The sequence below is a fragment of the Xenopus tropicalis genome, chromosome 4 (genome assembly GCF_000004195.4).
Source record: "Xenopus tropicalis strain Nigerian chromosome 4, UCB_Xtro_10.0, whole genome shotgun sequence".
In the NCBI taxonomy this organism is placed as follows: Eukaryota; Metazoa; Chordata; class Amphibia; order Anura; family Pipidae; genus Xenopus; species Xenopus tropicalis.
In genome coordinates, this window is record NC_030680.2 from 149,989,246 (window position 1) to 150,005,187 (window position 15,942).

General features: G+C 43.9%; 1 protein-coding gene across 2 annotated transcripts in view; it reads right to left on the bottom strand.

Annotated features, from left to right (window-relative positions):
• cacna2d3 (calcium channel, voltage-dependent, alpha 2/delta subunit 3) overlaps positions 1 to 15,942 on the bottom strand; it is a 499,906-nt gene that overhangs the window by 129,665 nt on the left and 354,299 nt on the right. For both annotated transcript variants that reach the window (XM_031901262.1, XM_031901261.1), the window contains 4 exons: positions 12,350 to 12,447; positions 9,985 to 10,078; positions 6,280 to 6,375; positions 4,158 to 4,279 (listed from right to left, as the gene is read on the bottom strand). In XM_031901262.1, the coding sequence (XP_031757122.1) occupies positions 4,158 to 4,279; positions 6,280 to 6,375; positions 9,985 to 10,078; positions 12,350 to 12,447 (410 nt within the window). The remainder of the gene's footprint in view (positions 1 to 4,157; positions 4,280 to 6,279; positions 6,376 to 9,984; positions 10,079 to 12,349; positions 12,448 to 15,942) is intronic.

The window sequence follows — 15,942 nt, forward strand, 5'->3', positions numbered from 1 at the left end:
TTTTGCGCAACTTTCGGAATGGCTACGAAAAACTCGCGTTTTTTCGCGCAAATTGTATTGGTAACGGAAAAGTCGCGATAATTTCCGAAAAGTCGTAAAGTCACCGAAAAAATCGCAAGAAAATACGAAAAAGTCGCAAAATGTTCGTTTTCCAATCGGAATTTTTCCAATTCGGTCGGAATTCGTGTCTTAGTAAATCAGCCCCAGTAAGTTAGGTTGAAAAAAGACATACGTCCATCAAGTTCAACCATAATGCCTATATATAACCTGCCTAACTGCCAGTTGATCCAGAGGAAGGCAAAAAACCCAATCTGAAGCCTCTCTAATTTGCCCCTGAGGGGAAAAAATTCCTTTCTGACTCCAAGATGGCAATCGGACCGGTCCCTGGGGTAATAACGATTAATACAAAGTCGAGAGAATGAACTGAAAGGTAACGAGCTCTGTGTAATTATATGGAACATTCGGGTTCCCATCACAGTAATGATGAACAAACGGAAAACCGCCAGTCAGACAGAGTTTGGGAAAAAATGCAGCCGTCTGTCCCTAAAGCCGACACCGACCTGAGTCAGAGATAATAAAGCTGCTCTGTGCCCGGCACCCCGGGGCGCTCTAGTCCCTCACGGAACCACCAATAAAACCTCTTTCTTTCATATCGGCTCTAAAGGGTCGTCGGACTCACAAGTGTTCCTGATTATCGCAGAGAAAACTTTGCTTAAAGAGGCAAATAAATGTGTAATGCTGAATGAATGTGATCGAATTTGTCATATTAAAGATATATACGTTATACTGTTTGCATTCAGAAGCTGATTAGTTGGAGTCATGTGACTTTATCCAGTTCCTTTACAGCAACTTAGTTGTGCTTTATGGCTGAGATTCTAGGTATTTGTCTATCAGGTATTAGTTGGAGTCATGTGACTTTATCCAGTTCCTTTACAGCAACTTAGTCGTGCTTTATGGCTGAGATTCTAAGGGGCACATTTACTAACCCACGAACAGGCCGAATGCGTCCAATTGCGTTTTTTTCGTAATGATCGGTATTTCGCGATTTTTTCGGAAATTATCGCGACTTTTTCGTTACCAATACGATTTGCGCGAAAAAACGCGAGTTTTTCATAGCCATTCCGAAAGTTGCGCAAAATCTGCCGATTTTTTCGTAGCGTTAAAACTTGCGCGAAACGTCGTGCCTTTTAAGTTTTAACGCTACGAAAAAGGCGCGACTTTTCGCGCAAGTTTTAGCGCTACGAAAAAATCGTCAGATTTTGCACAACTTTCGGAATGGCTACGAAAAACTCGCGTTTTTTCGCGCAAGTCGTAATGGCTACGAAAAAGTCGCGTTTTTTCGCGCAAATCGTATTGGTAACGAAAAAGTCGCGATAATTTCCGAAAAATCAGCCCCTAGGTATTTGTCTATCAGGTATTAGTTGGAGTCATGTGACTTTATCCAGTTCCTTTACAGCAACTTAGTCGTGCTTTATGGCTGAGATTCTAGGTATTTGTCTATCAGGTATTAGTTGGAGTCATGTGACTTTATCCAGTTCCTTTACAGCAACTTAGTCGTGCTTTATGGCTGAGATTCTAGGTATTTGTCTATCAGGTAATCCTTTTTGTTTACAGGGATACGCTGGACCCCCAGACTACACCCCTGTAAAAAAAAAGGACAATCTGCATGGAAAGTGCAAACAACAATCTGTTAGGAAATGGTTAAACAAACTGCTTTACATACTGTACAGGTCTAAAACATTGAGTGGATCCAGAAGATCCACTAGATCTGCTCCTAGGTTGCTAAGGTCATTTGGACCCTAGCAACCAGACGGCTGCTGAAACTCCAAACTTGTGGAGCTGCTGGACAAAAAGTGAAATAACTAAAAAACTATAAATAATAAAAAAAGAAGACCAATTGCAAATTGCAAGATAACGCAAAGGTGAACAAGTCCTTTAATGGATCATCCTACTATTGGTGCACAAGGCACTACCACATGTAGTAGCTGTGTATCAGAGACTATTCATTGACTGGAGTGTAAACACGAACCCCCCATGTAATAAAAGGCACTAAGTTTGCCCAGTAACCCATAGCAACCAATAAGGTGCTTGCTTTTAAACGGTAACCAGTAACTTCAACCTGCTGATTGGTTGGTATCGGTTACTGCTCCTGGGCAGTAGTTTAGTGTCTTTTATTACATTCCCCCCCCCCCCCCCCCGATATGTTTCAGCCATTTATCTTCCTTTTATTACAGAAAAAGAGAAGACTGAAGACCACCATAGATTCTGCCATTTTCACCCATCTGGTTCCGTTTACATTCAGCTCCCAGAGCCGTTTGGTTCTCACCGTGTTTATTGCCTCTGAAGCATGTGGAGAATGAACAACTGTGGGGTCACGTGACTCACTTGATAAGGATTGGCTGGTTATGGTTATGTTTGCTTTTCATGCGAAAGTGTTATATTCCATGACATGCTGTAATCTGGACCACCAAAGAGCTGGCTTCTCTAGAAGGGTCCCCAACCCGATCTGGTAATGTTACTTTAGGCAAGATCACACCATTCGTGGCCGCTTTCCCGTGTTTACAGAATAATAACATTAGCCCTATTACAGCAGTTGAACCAAGTCTGAAGCCCCAGTAGACTTGCGATATACAGTAAGAAGGTAGCGTAAAGGTGGTCATACACGTTAAGATCCGCTCATTTGGCGAGGCTTCCTCCTAAGGTGGGTGATATTGGGCCAATTCGATTGATGGCCCTAGGGCCAAATGATTGAATTACAACGAGTAGAGTAGCCATCATCTTATCTGCCCATGTATCTGCCTCCCCGACCGATATCTGGAGGATACCAGGTGTCGATTGGGTAGGCTTGATTTTCCCATTGGATTGAGGACCACATTGGCTCATTGATGTGGTCCTCAATCCAAAGGGAAAACCAAGCCTTTATGTGGTCCTCAATTCAATGGGAAAATCAAGCCTTGATGTGGTCCTCAATCCAAAGGGAAAACCAAGCCTTTATGTGGTCCTCAATTCAATGGGAAAATCAAGCCTAGATGTGGTCCTCAATCCAATGAGAAAATCAAGTCTTGATGTGGTCCTCAATCCAATGAGAAAATCAAGTCTTGATGTGGTCCTCAATTCAATGAGAAAATCAAGTCTTGATGTGGTCCTCAATTCAATGGGAAAATCAAGTCTTGATGTGGTCCTCAATCCAACGGGAAAATCAAATCTTGATGTGGTCCTCAATCCAACGGGAAAATCAAGCCTTGACGTGGTCCTAAATTCAATGGAAAAGTTAAGTCTTCCTGTGGTCCTCAATCCAACGAGAAAATCAGGTCTTGATGTGGTCCTCAATCCAACGGGAAAACCAAGCCTTGATGTGGTCCTCAATCCAACGGAAAAATTAAGCCTTGATGTGCTCCTCAGTCCAATGGGAAAATCAAGCCTTGATGTGGTCCTCAATCCAATGGGAAAATCAAGCCTTGATGTGGTCCTCAGTCCAATGGGAGAATCAAGTCTTGATATGGTCCTCAATCCAATGGGAAAATCAAGCCTTGATGTGGTCCTCAACCCAACGGGAAAATCAAGTCTTCATATGGTCCTCAGTCTAATGGGATAATCAAGTCTTGATGTGGTCCTCAATCCAACGGGAAAATCAAGCCTTGATGTGGTCCTCAATCCAACGGAAAAATTAAGCCTTGATGTGCTCCTCAGTCCAATGGGAAAATCAAGCCTTGATGTGGTCCTCAATCCAATGGGAAAATCAAGCCTTGATGTGGTCCTCAGTCCAATGGGAGAATCAAGTCTTGATATGGTCCTCAATCCAATGGGAAAATCAAGCCTTGATGTGGTCCTCAACCCAACGGGAAAATCAAGTCTTCATATGGTCCTCAGTCTAATGGGATAATCAAGTCTTGATGTGGTCCTCAATCCAATGGGATAATCAAGTCTTGATGTGGTCCTCAATCAAACAGGATATTCAAGCCTAACTGATGGACACCTGGTATCCAGATATTGGTCAGGGAGGCCCACTGGGACACCCCATACATGGGTGGATAACCTTCTGAAACAGTCTAAAGGCTTAAATCTGCTGGTGTATGGCCACCTTTACACACAGTAGGAGCAAATAATGTTAGTGTCAAGCCTTGGCCTTTACCAGTAGAACACTTGTACTCACTGACCTGTGCTGAATGGAATGGAGTAGACGAAACTGCCCGGTATCTGCTCCGCAGCTCTCCGATACCATAAAGGGAAGTGGTCGGCATTGAATATACTCTCTCTGTCTTCGGATGTAAGGAAGTCTCTTGAAACAGATTGGGAAAAAAAACCAATAATGTATATTTAACACGTACAAAGCCTACTGGGTAGAGTCCCTTATGCTAGAACTTTCTGGATTATGCTAGAACGTTCTATCTGGATTTCCTACCAGCCTCCATCTTCCCATTATATAAGTAACATCTCAGCTTATCCTATAGAACTGCGGTTACACGTATCATATGGCAAAATATCCCCGAGTGCCCCGCAGGCAACCTAATCCAAAACTGCTGTTACACGATCTCGAGATCAGGCAGTCGTGTTGGAGCTAAAACGGAGGAACGTCGAGAAAAGGAAAACATCTTGGCTTTGAGCATCTTGGGTGGGGAAGAATCACACGAGGGGGGTTGTTGAACAGCTGAAAGCCCTAAAGCAACATGTTTCGGGATACTCATAGGGAAACTATGCACGTATAGTCACAACTGCTTTCATTATGGACATCCTTGGTTTTAAAGGGGAACTGTCACCCTAAGAAGTAATTCCAAATTCCTTTTGTATCAGGTAAAAGAGCCAAATAAATGTGACTTACACTGTATAAATGATTGAATAAGTTTTTCAATCAGTCTTGGAATTTATAGGCACAGTCAACAGGCAGCCGTCATTTTGTGTGCACTGTTATTAAGGCAAAGCTTTGTATCCCCCTAAAATTATATGCATTAGCCATCTGGGTGATATCTAGGAAGTGCTAAATGGAAAATGAAAGTAATTGTAATTGAAAAATCTGAGCTGTCAATCATATATTGCCTGCCCCGCCTCTATGCCTTCGGCATAGAGGCGGGGCAGGCAATATATGATTGACAGCTCAGATTTTTCAATACATTTATAACAGGTATGGATGATTTGGGTTGAATTTGGGTTTCATGTTTAATTTGTAAAGGACTTTTATTATGCAGCTGTTTATGTGTGGGTGATAGTTCCCCTTTAATAAGACCGGGGCTAGACTGAATTCCCCTTCTATATAACACGGTATTTAGTAGAATTAAGTCTAAAGCAACTGGACTTTCTGAGTTTTCAGTCAGTCCAGTTGCTTTAGACACAGGGGCCCATTTACGTAGAAGCCAATGGCAGAGGCCCCTCCCCTTTTTCTTGAAGATCTCGTCTTGAAACTCTAGAGGTTTTGCTGGGTTTTATCCGAAAACTCGACTTTTTTTCGAATTGTCGCAGTGGCCGTTCAATAAAGTCGGGATTGTCATGCAAAAGTCGAGGTTTTTTTTTTACGACTTTACGACTGGGCTGCCAGGACACCGGGAAAAAACCCGGGGGGCCCCAGTGGCCCAGACCCAATCCCTGTTGCTGCTTCCCTGGCCGCCAATGTCCTTCCCTGATGCATTTCACTTACGCGCACTCAGGGTAGGACGTTGGGCGGGTAGCCGGGGTCCCTGCAGGGGGTTGGGGGGGGTGCGGCAGGGGCCCCTGTAAAGGGTTGGGGGTGATGCGGCCAGTGGGGCACCTGGAAGGGGGGCGGGGCACCTGGGGTGGCAGCCCCAGTGGGCCCTGCACCCCCATCAGTTCGACCCTGACTGTATATAATAATCATTAACCCTTGCTGTAATATCTACCTACCTCTATTTTCTATTCAGCCCCTCTCCTATTAATTTAACAGTCTCTCATTCAAACCACCTACAGTAGTTGCTAAGGTAATTTGGACCCTAGCAACCAGACAGCTGTTATAACTGGAGAGTTGCTGAAAAAAAGTTAAATAACTAAAAAAAAACTAGAAATGAAGACCAACTGCAAATTCTCTCAGGATATCACTCTACATCCTACTAAAGCTAACTCAAAGGTGAACTTCCCCTTTAAGGCAGTGGGTGTTGGACTATTTCATAAGGAGGTTGAGAATACAGAATAATACTGGGGTATCGGTCATTCAGCCTCAGTGTGGAGAATATCTAGGGCATTAAATAACTTTTTCCCCTAATTACCCCCCTAACTGCCCCTATGCTGGGCTTTCAGGTGTAAGAGATATTATATTAGTGGCATATGACTTACTGATTGGTCAGCTGCTCGGCGCCCACAAACAGGTTAATGCGGCTCAGGCCGGTGCGAGTCCCCAGGAAGGCGACTTCCACTCCTTTGTCCGAATTCCTTTAAAGAAACAAATCCCACCGGTGATTAGAATTGATTCTCAAATTAAACATGAAAAAGCCAACATTGCCCGTTTTGCCAATAGACCCAATAAATAGGCCTAAAATATCCACATTTGTACTGTACAGACTGGTACCAGCCCCCAGTACCAGCACAGGGGGTTCAGCAGTCATGATTAAGGCCTTCAAAGTTGCCCCCAGCAGCTCCTGATCTTGTTTGGCCATCTTTTGTGTGTCAGTGGCACTGCACATGCTCAGTGGGGTGCTGGGGAGGAGCTAAGCTTAGGGGCGTGGGAAATCATCAAGCAGGAAGTGAGGTCACATCTTTCATAGAATCTTCCCCAAACAAAAAAATCACCCTCTGCCTATGGAGGCAACTAAGAGCAGGTAAGTGGCAGTAGCCCATAGTATGTGCTGGGAATCAGATGTCGCGGTGCAGTCGGGCAAGGAGGGGGGGGCATGGGAGGAGGGACTGGTCGTGCCGGAAGGTTGGGCGGCTTGGGAGGAGGGACTGGTAGTGCTGGGAGGGGGGGGGCTTGGGAGGAGGGACTGGTAGTGCTGGGAGGGGGGGGCTTGGGAGGAAGGACTGGTCATGCCGGGAGGGGGGGGCTTGGGAGGAGGGACTGGTCATGCTGGGAGGGGGGGGGGCTTGGGAGGAGGGACTGGTCATGCTGGGAGGGGGGGGGCTTGGGAGGAGGGACTGGTCGTGCTGGGAGGGGGGGGCTTGGGAGGAGGGACTGGTCGTGCCGGGCCCTCTCAAAAGATTCTTCTGCAGGGGGGCCCGGTGCAACCAAGTTACACCTCATTCCAGGGTCAGACTGGGGAATGCAGGGTCCACCTGGCTCCTGCCCCAGGGGCCATGTCCCCTAACTCGCCCCCCCCCCGCAGGGGCCCCCTTAACCCCCTGCAGGGTCCCCCACCCGATGCCCTCCCATGAGCGTGCATGAGTTTAATGCATCATGGGAGGAACGGTTGGGCAGGGGGAGCGCCGGCAAGGGTCGGGTCTGGGCTGCCGGGGGCCAACCGGGATTTTTGCCTCAGTCTGGTACAAAACCCCCACACATAGGGGGTGATTTATCTGTCAAATTTGACTTTTTTTTTAATAAAAATATTATTAATTAATAAGCGGCCATCCGATATGTGAGTTTATTCCATTTAGAAAAACAAACTCAAAAATTGATGAATAAGCCCCATTATGTGCCGCATTTCTAGCTGGCGGCTTTAGTTCACATTTGCAATAGGAATAAAGGGGAAATAAAGTCACTTTTGGCGACCGCTTTCCTACATTATTATTCCATAAAGGCACGTGGTTATTAATATTACGATATTCTCCCTGTTTCGCCGCGACGCTCGCTTAAAAGGAAACTGTCACCCCAAGAAATAATTCCAAATCCTTATCTATCGTTTTTTCGTTGAGCAAAATAAACTTTAATTACGCTATATAAATGATATATTTTTTTTCCCCTTCAGTCTTGGAACTTACAATTACAGCCAGCAGGCCGGCGCCATTTTGTGTACACTGTTATTAAGGCAAAGCTTTGTATCACAAGCAAATTGCATGTATTTGCCATTTAGGTGATATCTAGGGAGTGCTAAATGGAAAGTAAAAGTAACTGTAATTAAAAATCTGAGCTGTCAATCATATATTGCCTGCCCCGCCTCTATGCCTCCATTTTGTTAAGCATTTGCTATCTAAGTGATATCTAGGAAGTGCTGAATGGAAAATAAAAGTAATTGTAATTGAAAAATCTGAGCTGTCAATCATATATTGCCTGCCCCGCCTCTATATAAAGGCATGTTTTATAGCGCAGAGAGAACTAGTTCTGTCCCACGGAGCAGCGCGGCCTGTACGGAGCATTAATGTTAAACACAGACTCCTGTTAGAGGGGAATGAGAGAATCTCTAGTCTTAAAGGGGAAATATTCCTGCCTGTGTCTCCCCCTTGCTTCCAAATGCAGCAGTACTGCCCTGCTTTATGGCTGAGATTCTAGCTATCTGTATAACAGAGCATTCTGTCACAGTGGCACAGATCCTATCTGATCCCCCCCCATTGTAAGCAGCAGTCCTGCCCCGCTTTATGGCTGAGATTCTAGCTATCTGTATAACAGAGCATTCTGTCACAGTGGCACAGATCCTATCTGATCCCCCCATTGTAAGCAGCAGTCCTGCCCTGCTTTATGGCTGAGATTCTAGCTATCTGTATAACAGAGCATTCTGTCACAGTGGCACAGATCCTATCTGATCCCCCCATTGTAAGCAGCAGTCCTGCCCTGCTTTATGGCTGAGATTCTAGCTATCTGTATAACAGAGCATTCTGTCACAGTGGCACAGATCCTATCTGATCCCCCCATTGTAAGCAGCAGTCCTGCCCTGCTTTATGGCTGAGATTCTAGCTATCTGTATAACAGAGCATTCTGTCACAGTGGCACAGATCCTATCTGATCCCCCCATTGTAAGCAGCAGTCCTGCCCTGCTTTATGGCTGAGATTCTAGCTATCTGTATAACAGAGCATTCTGTCACAGTGGCACAGATCCTATCTGATCCCCCCATTGTAAGCAGCAGTCCTGCCCTGCTTTATGGCTGAGATTCTAGCTATCTGTATAACAGAGCATTCTGTCACAGTGGCACAGATCCTATCCCCCCCCCCATTGTAAGCAGCAGTCCTGCCCTGCTTTATGGCTGAGATTCTAGCTATCTGTATAACAGAGCATTCTGTCACAGTGGCACAGATCCTATCTGATCCCCCCAGTGTAAGCAGCAGTCCTGCCCTGCTTTATGGCTGAGATTCTAGCTATCTGTATAACAGAGCATTCTGTCACAGTGGCACAGATCCTATCTGATCCCCCCATTGTAAGCAGCAGTCCTGCCCTGCTTTATGGCTGAGATTCTAGCTATCTGTATAACAGAGCATTCTGTCACAGTGGCACAGATCCTATCTGATCCCCCCATTGTAAGCAGCAGTCCTGCCCTGCTTTATGGCTGAGATTCTAGCTATCTGTATAACAGAGCATTCTGTCACAGTGGCACAGATCCTATCTGATCCCCCCCATTGTAAGCAGCAGTCCTGCCCTGCTTTATGGCTGAGATTCTAGCTATCTGTATAACAGAGCATTCTGTCACAGTGGCACAGATCCTATCTGATCCCCCCATTGTAAGCAGCAGTCCTGCCTTGCTTTATGGCTGAGATTCTAGCTATCTATATACAGGCATCGAACCACTTATCCGGAAACCCGTTATCCAGAAAGCTCCGAATTATGGAATGCCCGTCTCCCATAGACTCCATTTTAATCAAATAATTCAGAATTTTAAAACTGATTTCCTTTTTCTATGTAGAAATAAAACAGAACCTTGTAATTGATTCCAACTAAGATATAATTAATCTTTATTGGATGCAAAACAATCCTATTGGGTTTAATTAATGTTTTATTGATTTTTTTAGTAGACTTAAGGTATTGAGATCCAAATTACGGAAAGACCCCTTATCCGGAAAACCCTTGGTCCCGAGCATTCTGGATAATGGGTCCTATACCTGTAATAGATTCAGGGGCAGACTGAACCAATTTCAACAATTACTGTCCATGCACAGAGAGAGCTATGGGCTTTACTTACTCTGACTTGTTCAGCGCCAGGCTGGTCCAGTAGGCCTCTAGTGGTGCACTGACTACTGCATCAAACAGGACTTCTTGGATTAATTCCTTATCACCTGCACAATGGAAAGATAATTGTTTGTAGGTTTTATTTTCAGCTCATTGTTTTACTGAAACATTTCAGGTTGGAGTTTTTGCAACCTTGCAGCGCAGCAGTAAAGTGTGCCTGAGTCTGAGCTTTCAGCCAGCGCTACACATTAGAACTGCTTTCAGCTAACCTATTGTTTCTCCTACTCCCATGTAACTGGAGGAGTCCCAAGCCGGACTTGGATTTCTTACTATTGAGTGCTATTCTGATACCTACTGGGAGCTGCTATCTTGCTCCCTTCCCATTGTTCTGCTGATCGGCTGCTGGGGGGGAGGGGGGGATATCACTCCAACTTGCAGCGCAGCAGTAAAGTGTGCCTGAGTCTGAGCTTTCAGCCAGCGCTACACATTAGAACTGCTTTCAGCTAACCTATTGTTTCTCCTACTCCCATGTAACTGGAGGAGTCCCAAGCCGGACTTGGATTTCTTACTATTGAGTGCTATTCTGATACCTACTGGGAGCTGCTATCTTGCTCCCTTCCCATTGTTCTGCTGATCGGCTGCTGGGGGTGAGGGGGGGGGGATATCACTCCAACTTGCAGCGCAGCAGTAAAGTGTGCCTGAGTCTGAGCTTTCAGCCAGCACTACACATTAGAACTGCTTTCAGCTAACCTATTGTTTCTCCTACTCCCATGTAACTGGAGGAGTCCCAAGCCGGACTTGGGTTTCTTACTATTGAGTGCTATTCTGATACCTACTGGGAGCTGCTATCTTGCTCCCTTCCCATTGTTCTGCTGATCGGCTGCTGGGGGTGAGGGGGGGATATCACTCCAACTTACAGCGCAGCAGTAAAGTGTGCCTGAGTCTGAGCTTTCAGCCAGCACTACACATTAGAACTGCTTTCAGCTAACCTATTGTTTCTCCTACTCCCATGTAACTGGAGGAGTCCCAAGCCGGACTTGGATTTCTTACTATTGAGTGCTATTCTGATACCTCCTGGGAGCTGCTATGTTGCTCCCTTCCCATTGTTCTGCTGATCGGCTGCTGGGGGGGAGGGGGGGATATCACTCCAACTTGCAGCGCAGCAGTAAAGTGTGCCTGAGTCTGAGCTTTCAGCCAGCGCTACACATTAGAACTGCTTTCAGCTAACCTATTGTTTCTCCTACTCCCATGTAACTAGAGGAGTCCCAAGCCGGACTTGGATTTCTTACTATTGAGTGCTATTCTGATACCTACTGGGAGCTGCTATCATGCTCCCTTCCCATTGTTCTGCTGATCGGCTGCTGGGGGGAGGGGGGGGGATATCACTCCAACTTGCAGCATAGCAGTAAAGTGTGCCTGAGTCTGAGCTTTCAGCCAGCGCTACACATTAGAACTGCTTTCAGCTAACCTATTGTTTCTCCTACTCCCATGTAACTGGAGGAGTCCCAAGCCGGACTTGGATTTCTTACTATTGAGTGCTATTCTGATACCTACTGGGAGCTGCTATCTTGCTCCCTTCCCATTGTTCTGCTGATCGGCTGCTGGGGGTGAGGGGGGGATATCACTCCAACTTGCAGCATAGCAGTAAAGTGTGCCTGAGTCTGAGCTTTCAGCCAGCGCTACACATTAGAACTGCTTTCAGCTAACCTATTGTTTCTCCTACTCCCATGTAACTGGAGGAGTCCCAAGCCGACTGCAGTTCCAGTCCCAGCACAACCCCAGGAGTGAACAGCAGAACCCGGTTTAGTTTCTCGGTGCTTATCAGAACCAGCCGGCGCTACAGAACCCCAGCTATTTTTGTACAGATTTCCTTTTCTGTAAAGGGTCAAATGTATAAAGCTTGGGGCTCATTTATTAAAACCTCTGGGCAAATGAATTGTTCCAGGGGGCGCTATAAAGACTAGGGGAGGAGCTATGGAACCGGGCAGCCATCTCCTTTGTATGAAGGCAAGAGGTCATGGTCATGTATGTGTGTTGGGCTTGACTGGGGTCAACCCCAAGTAGCGCCTTGAACTCAGCTCTACTCAACAGTGGGTTATGGTCAGTGGTCCAACGGCCAGATATATGGCCCCGCCTCCCTTCCAAAATGGCAGCCTTCCATTGACGAGGGGGAAGAAGATGAAGGTCTACTGAAGGCCCCTTTGGAAATAGTGCCCCCCCTACTCCCAGCTCCAGTTAATACAGTTAATAAATGGATTTACCCACCCACGCCCGTAGCCAATTACAGCAATTACAAATTTGCATATGTAAATGAGGATTCGGATTCCAGTAGTCGGGCCCCAGAGCATTGGGAGCCTCCCTAGATACTCAGTACTCACATTGCAGCAGCGGGTCCTTCCCCGTGAGGTAGATTTTGATGGCTTCCAACTGAGTTAAGTGGCGATGCTCGGGGTGCAAGTCGGTGTTACAGTAGGACCTGGGGGAGGACAGACAGGGCTTAGGGCACATTTACTGAGATGTTTTGAGAAAAGTTCGAATTTTTTAGTTTTTTTTTCGAGATTTATTTGGGATTTTTGGCAGTACAGGTATCGGACCCCTTATCCGGAAACCCATTATCCAGAAAGCTCCAAATTACGGAAAGCCTGTCTCCTATAGACTCCATTTTAATCAAGTAATTCAGATTTTTAAAATTGATTCCCTTTTTCTCTGTAATAATAAAACAGTACCTGTACTTGATCCCAACTAAGATATAATTACCCCTTATTGGGGGCAGAACAGCCCTATTGGGTTTATTTAATGGTTAAATGATTCCCTTTTCTCTGTAATAATAAAACAGTACCTGTACTTGATCCCAACTAAGATATAATTACCCCTTATTGGGGCAGAACAGCCCTATTGGGTTTATTTAATGGTTAAATGATTCCCTTTTCTCTGTAATAATAAAACAGTACCTGTACTTGATCCCAACTAAGATATAATTACCCCTTATTGGGGGCAGAACAGCCCTATTGGGTTTATTTCATGGTTAAATGATTCCCTTTTCTCTGTAATAATAAAACAGTACCTGTACTTGATCCCAACTAAGATATAATTACCCCTTATTGGGGCAGAACAGCCCTATTGGGTTTATTTAATGGTTAAATGATTCCCTTTTCTCTGTAATAATAAAACAGTACCTGTACTTGATCCCAACTAAGATATAATTACCCCTTATTGGGGCAGAACAGCCCTATTGGGTTTATTTAATGGTTAAATGATTCCCTTTTCTCTGTAATAATAAAACAGTACCTGTACTTGATCCCAACTAAGATATAATTAATCCTTATTGGGTGCAAAACAATTCTATTGGAGTTAATTAATGTTTAATTGGTTTTTCAGCAGACTTAAGGTATGAAGATCCAAATTACGGAAAGACCCCTTATCCGGAATACCCTTGGTCCCGAGCATTCTGGATAAGGGGTCCTATACCTGTATACGGTTGTTTTATTTTTTTTCTTGAAAAATTCTAATAATTCTGAGTATTTTCTGCAAAAATTCAATATTTATAGAACTTTATGTGACTTTTTTAAACTTAACAAAACCTACGCCAGGTTACGCTGCCGAGAACCATTGAGTCCAATGCTTTATAGAGTTTTATTGTACAAAACACACAAATAGAATAGTCAGAGCCTGTCCTAAACACACTTAAACTTAATCACACTATTGTTTTCTATTTCACACACTTTCAAGGGGAAGTTAATCCCCTCATTGTTTTCTATTTCACACACTTTCAAGGGGAAGTTAATCCCCTCATTGTTTTCTATTTCACACACTTTCAAGGGGAAGTTAATCCCATCATTGTTTTCTATTTCACACACTTTCAAGGGGAAGTTAATCCCATCATTGTTTTCTATTTCACACACTTTCAAGGGGAAGTTAATCCCCTCATTGTTTTCTATTTCACACACTTTCAAGGGGAAGTTAATCCCCTCATTGTTTTCTATTTCACACACTTTCAAGGGGAAGTTAATCCCATCATTGTTTTCTATTTCACACACTTTCAAGGGGAAGTTAATCCCATCATTGTTTTCTATTTCACACACTTTCAAGGGGAAGTTAATCCCCTCATTGTTTTCTATTTCACCCAGTTTCAAGGGGAAGTTAATCCCATCATTGTTTTCTATTTCACACATTTTCAAGGGGAAGTTAATCCCCTCATTGGTTTCTATTTCACCCAGTTTCAAGGGGAAGTTAATCCCATCATTGTTTTCTATTTCACACATTTTCAAGGGGAAGTTAATCCCCTCATTGGTTTCTATTTCACCCAGTTTCAAGGGGAAGTTAATCCCATCATTGTTTTCTATTTCACACATTTTCAAGGGGAAGTTAATCCCATCATTGTTTTCTATTTCACACATTTTCAAGGGGAAGTTAATCCCCTCATTGGTTTCTATTTCACCCAGTTTCAAGGGGAAGTTAATCCCATCATTGTTTTCTATTTCACCCAGTTTCAAGGGGAAGTTAATCCCATCATTGTTTTCTATTTCACACACTTTCAAGGGGAAGTTAATCCCCTCATTGTTTTCTATTTCACACACTTTCAAGGGGAAGTTAATCCCCTCATTGTTTTCTATTTCACACACTTTCAAGGGGAAGTTAATCCCCTCATTGTTTTCTATTTCACACACTTTCAAGGGGAAGTTAATCCCCTCATTGTTTTCTTTTTCACACACTTTCAAGGGGAAGTTAATCCCATCATTGTTTTCTATTTCACACACTTTCAAGGGGAAGTTAATCCCATCATTGTTTTCTATTTCACACACTTTCAAGGGGAAGTTAATCCCATCATTGTTTTCTATTTCACACATTTTCAAGGGGAAGTTAATCCCATCATTGTTTTCTATTTCACACATTTTCAAGGGGAAGTTAATCCCATCATTGTTTTCTATTTCACACATTTTCAAGGGGAAGTTAATCCCATCATTGTTTTCTATTTCACCCAGTTTCAAGGGGAAGTTAATCCCATCATTGTTTTCTATTTCACCCAGTTTCATGGGGAAGTTAATCCCCTCATTGTTTTCTATTTCACCCAGTTTCATGGGGAAGTTAATCCCCTCATTGTTTTCTATTTCACCCAGTTTCAAGGGGAAGTTAATCCCATCATTGTTTTCTATTTCACACATTTTCAAGGGGAAGTTAATCCCCTCATTGTTTTCTATTTCACACACTTTCAAGGGGAAGTTAATCCCATCATTGTTTTCTATTTCACACATTTTCAAGGGGAAGTTAATCCCATCATTGTTTTCTATTTCACACATTTTCAAGGGGAAGTTAATCCCCTCATTGTTTTCTATTTCACACATTTTCAAGGGGAAGTTAATCCCATCATTGTTTTCTATTTCACACATTTTCAAGGGGAAGTTAATCCCATCATTGTTTTCTATTTCACACATTTTCAAGGGGAAGTTAATCCCCTCATTGTTTTCTATTTCACCCAGTTTCAAGGGGAAGTTAATCCCATCATTGTTTTCTATGTCACACATTTTCAAGGGGAAGTTAATCCCCTCATTGTTTTCTATTTCACCCAGTTTCAAGGGGAAGTTAATCCCATCATTGTTTTCTATTTCACACAGTTTCAAGGGGAAGTTAATCCCATCATTGTTTTCTATTTCACACATTTTCAAGGGGAAGTTAATCCCCTCATTGTTTTCTATTTCACCCAGTTTCAAGGGGAAGTTAATCCCATCATTGTTTTCTATTTCACACAGTTTCAAGGGGAAGTTAATCCCCTCGTTGTTTTCTATTTCACCCAGTTTCAGGGGGAAGTTAATCCCATCATTGTTTTCTATTTCACACACTTTCAAGGGGAAGTTAATCCCATCATTGTTTTCTATTTCACACACTTTCAAGGGGAAGTTAATCCCCTCGTTGTTTTCTATTTCACTCAGTTTCAGGGGGAAGTTAATCCCATCATTGTTTTCTATTTCACACA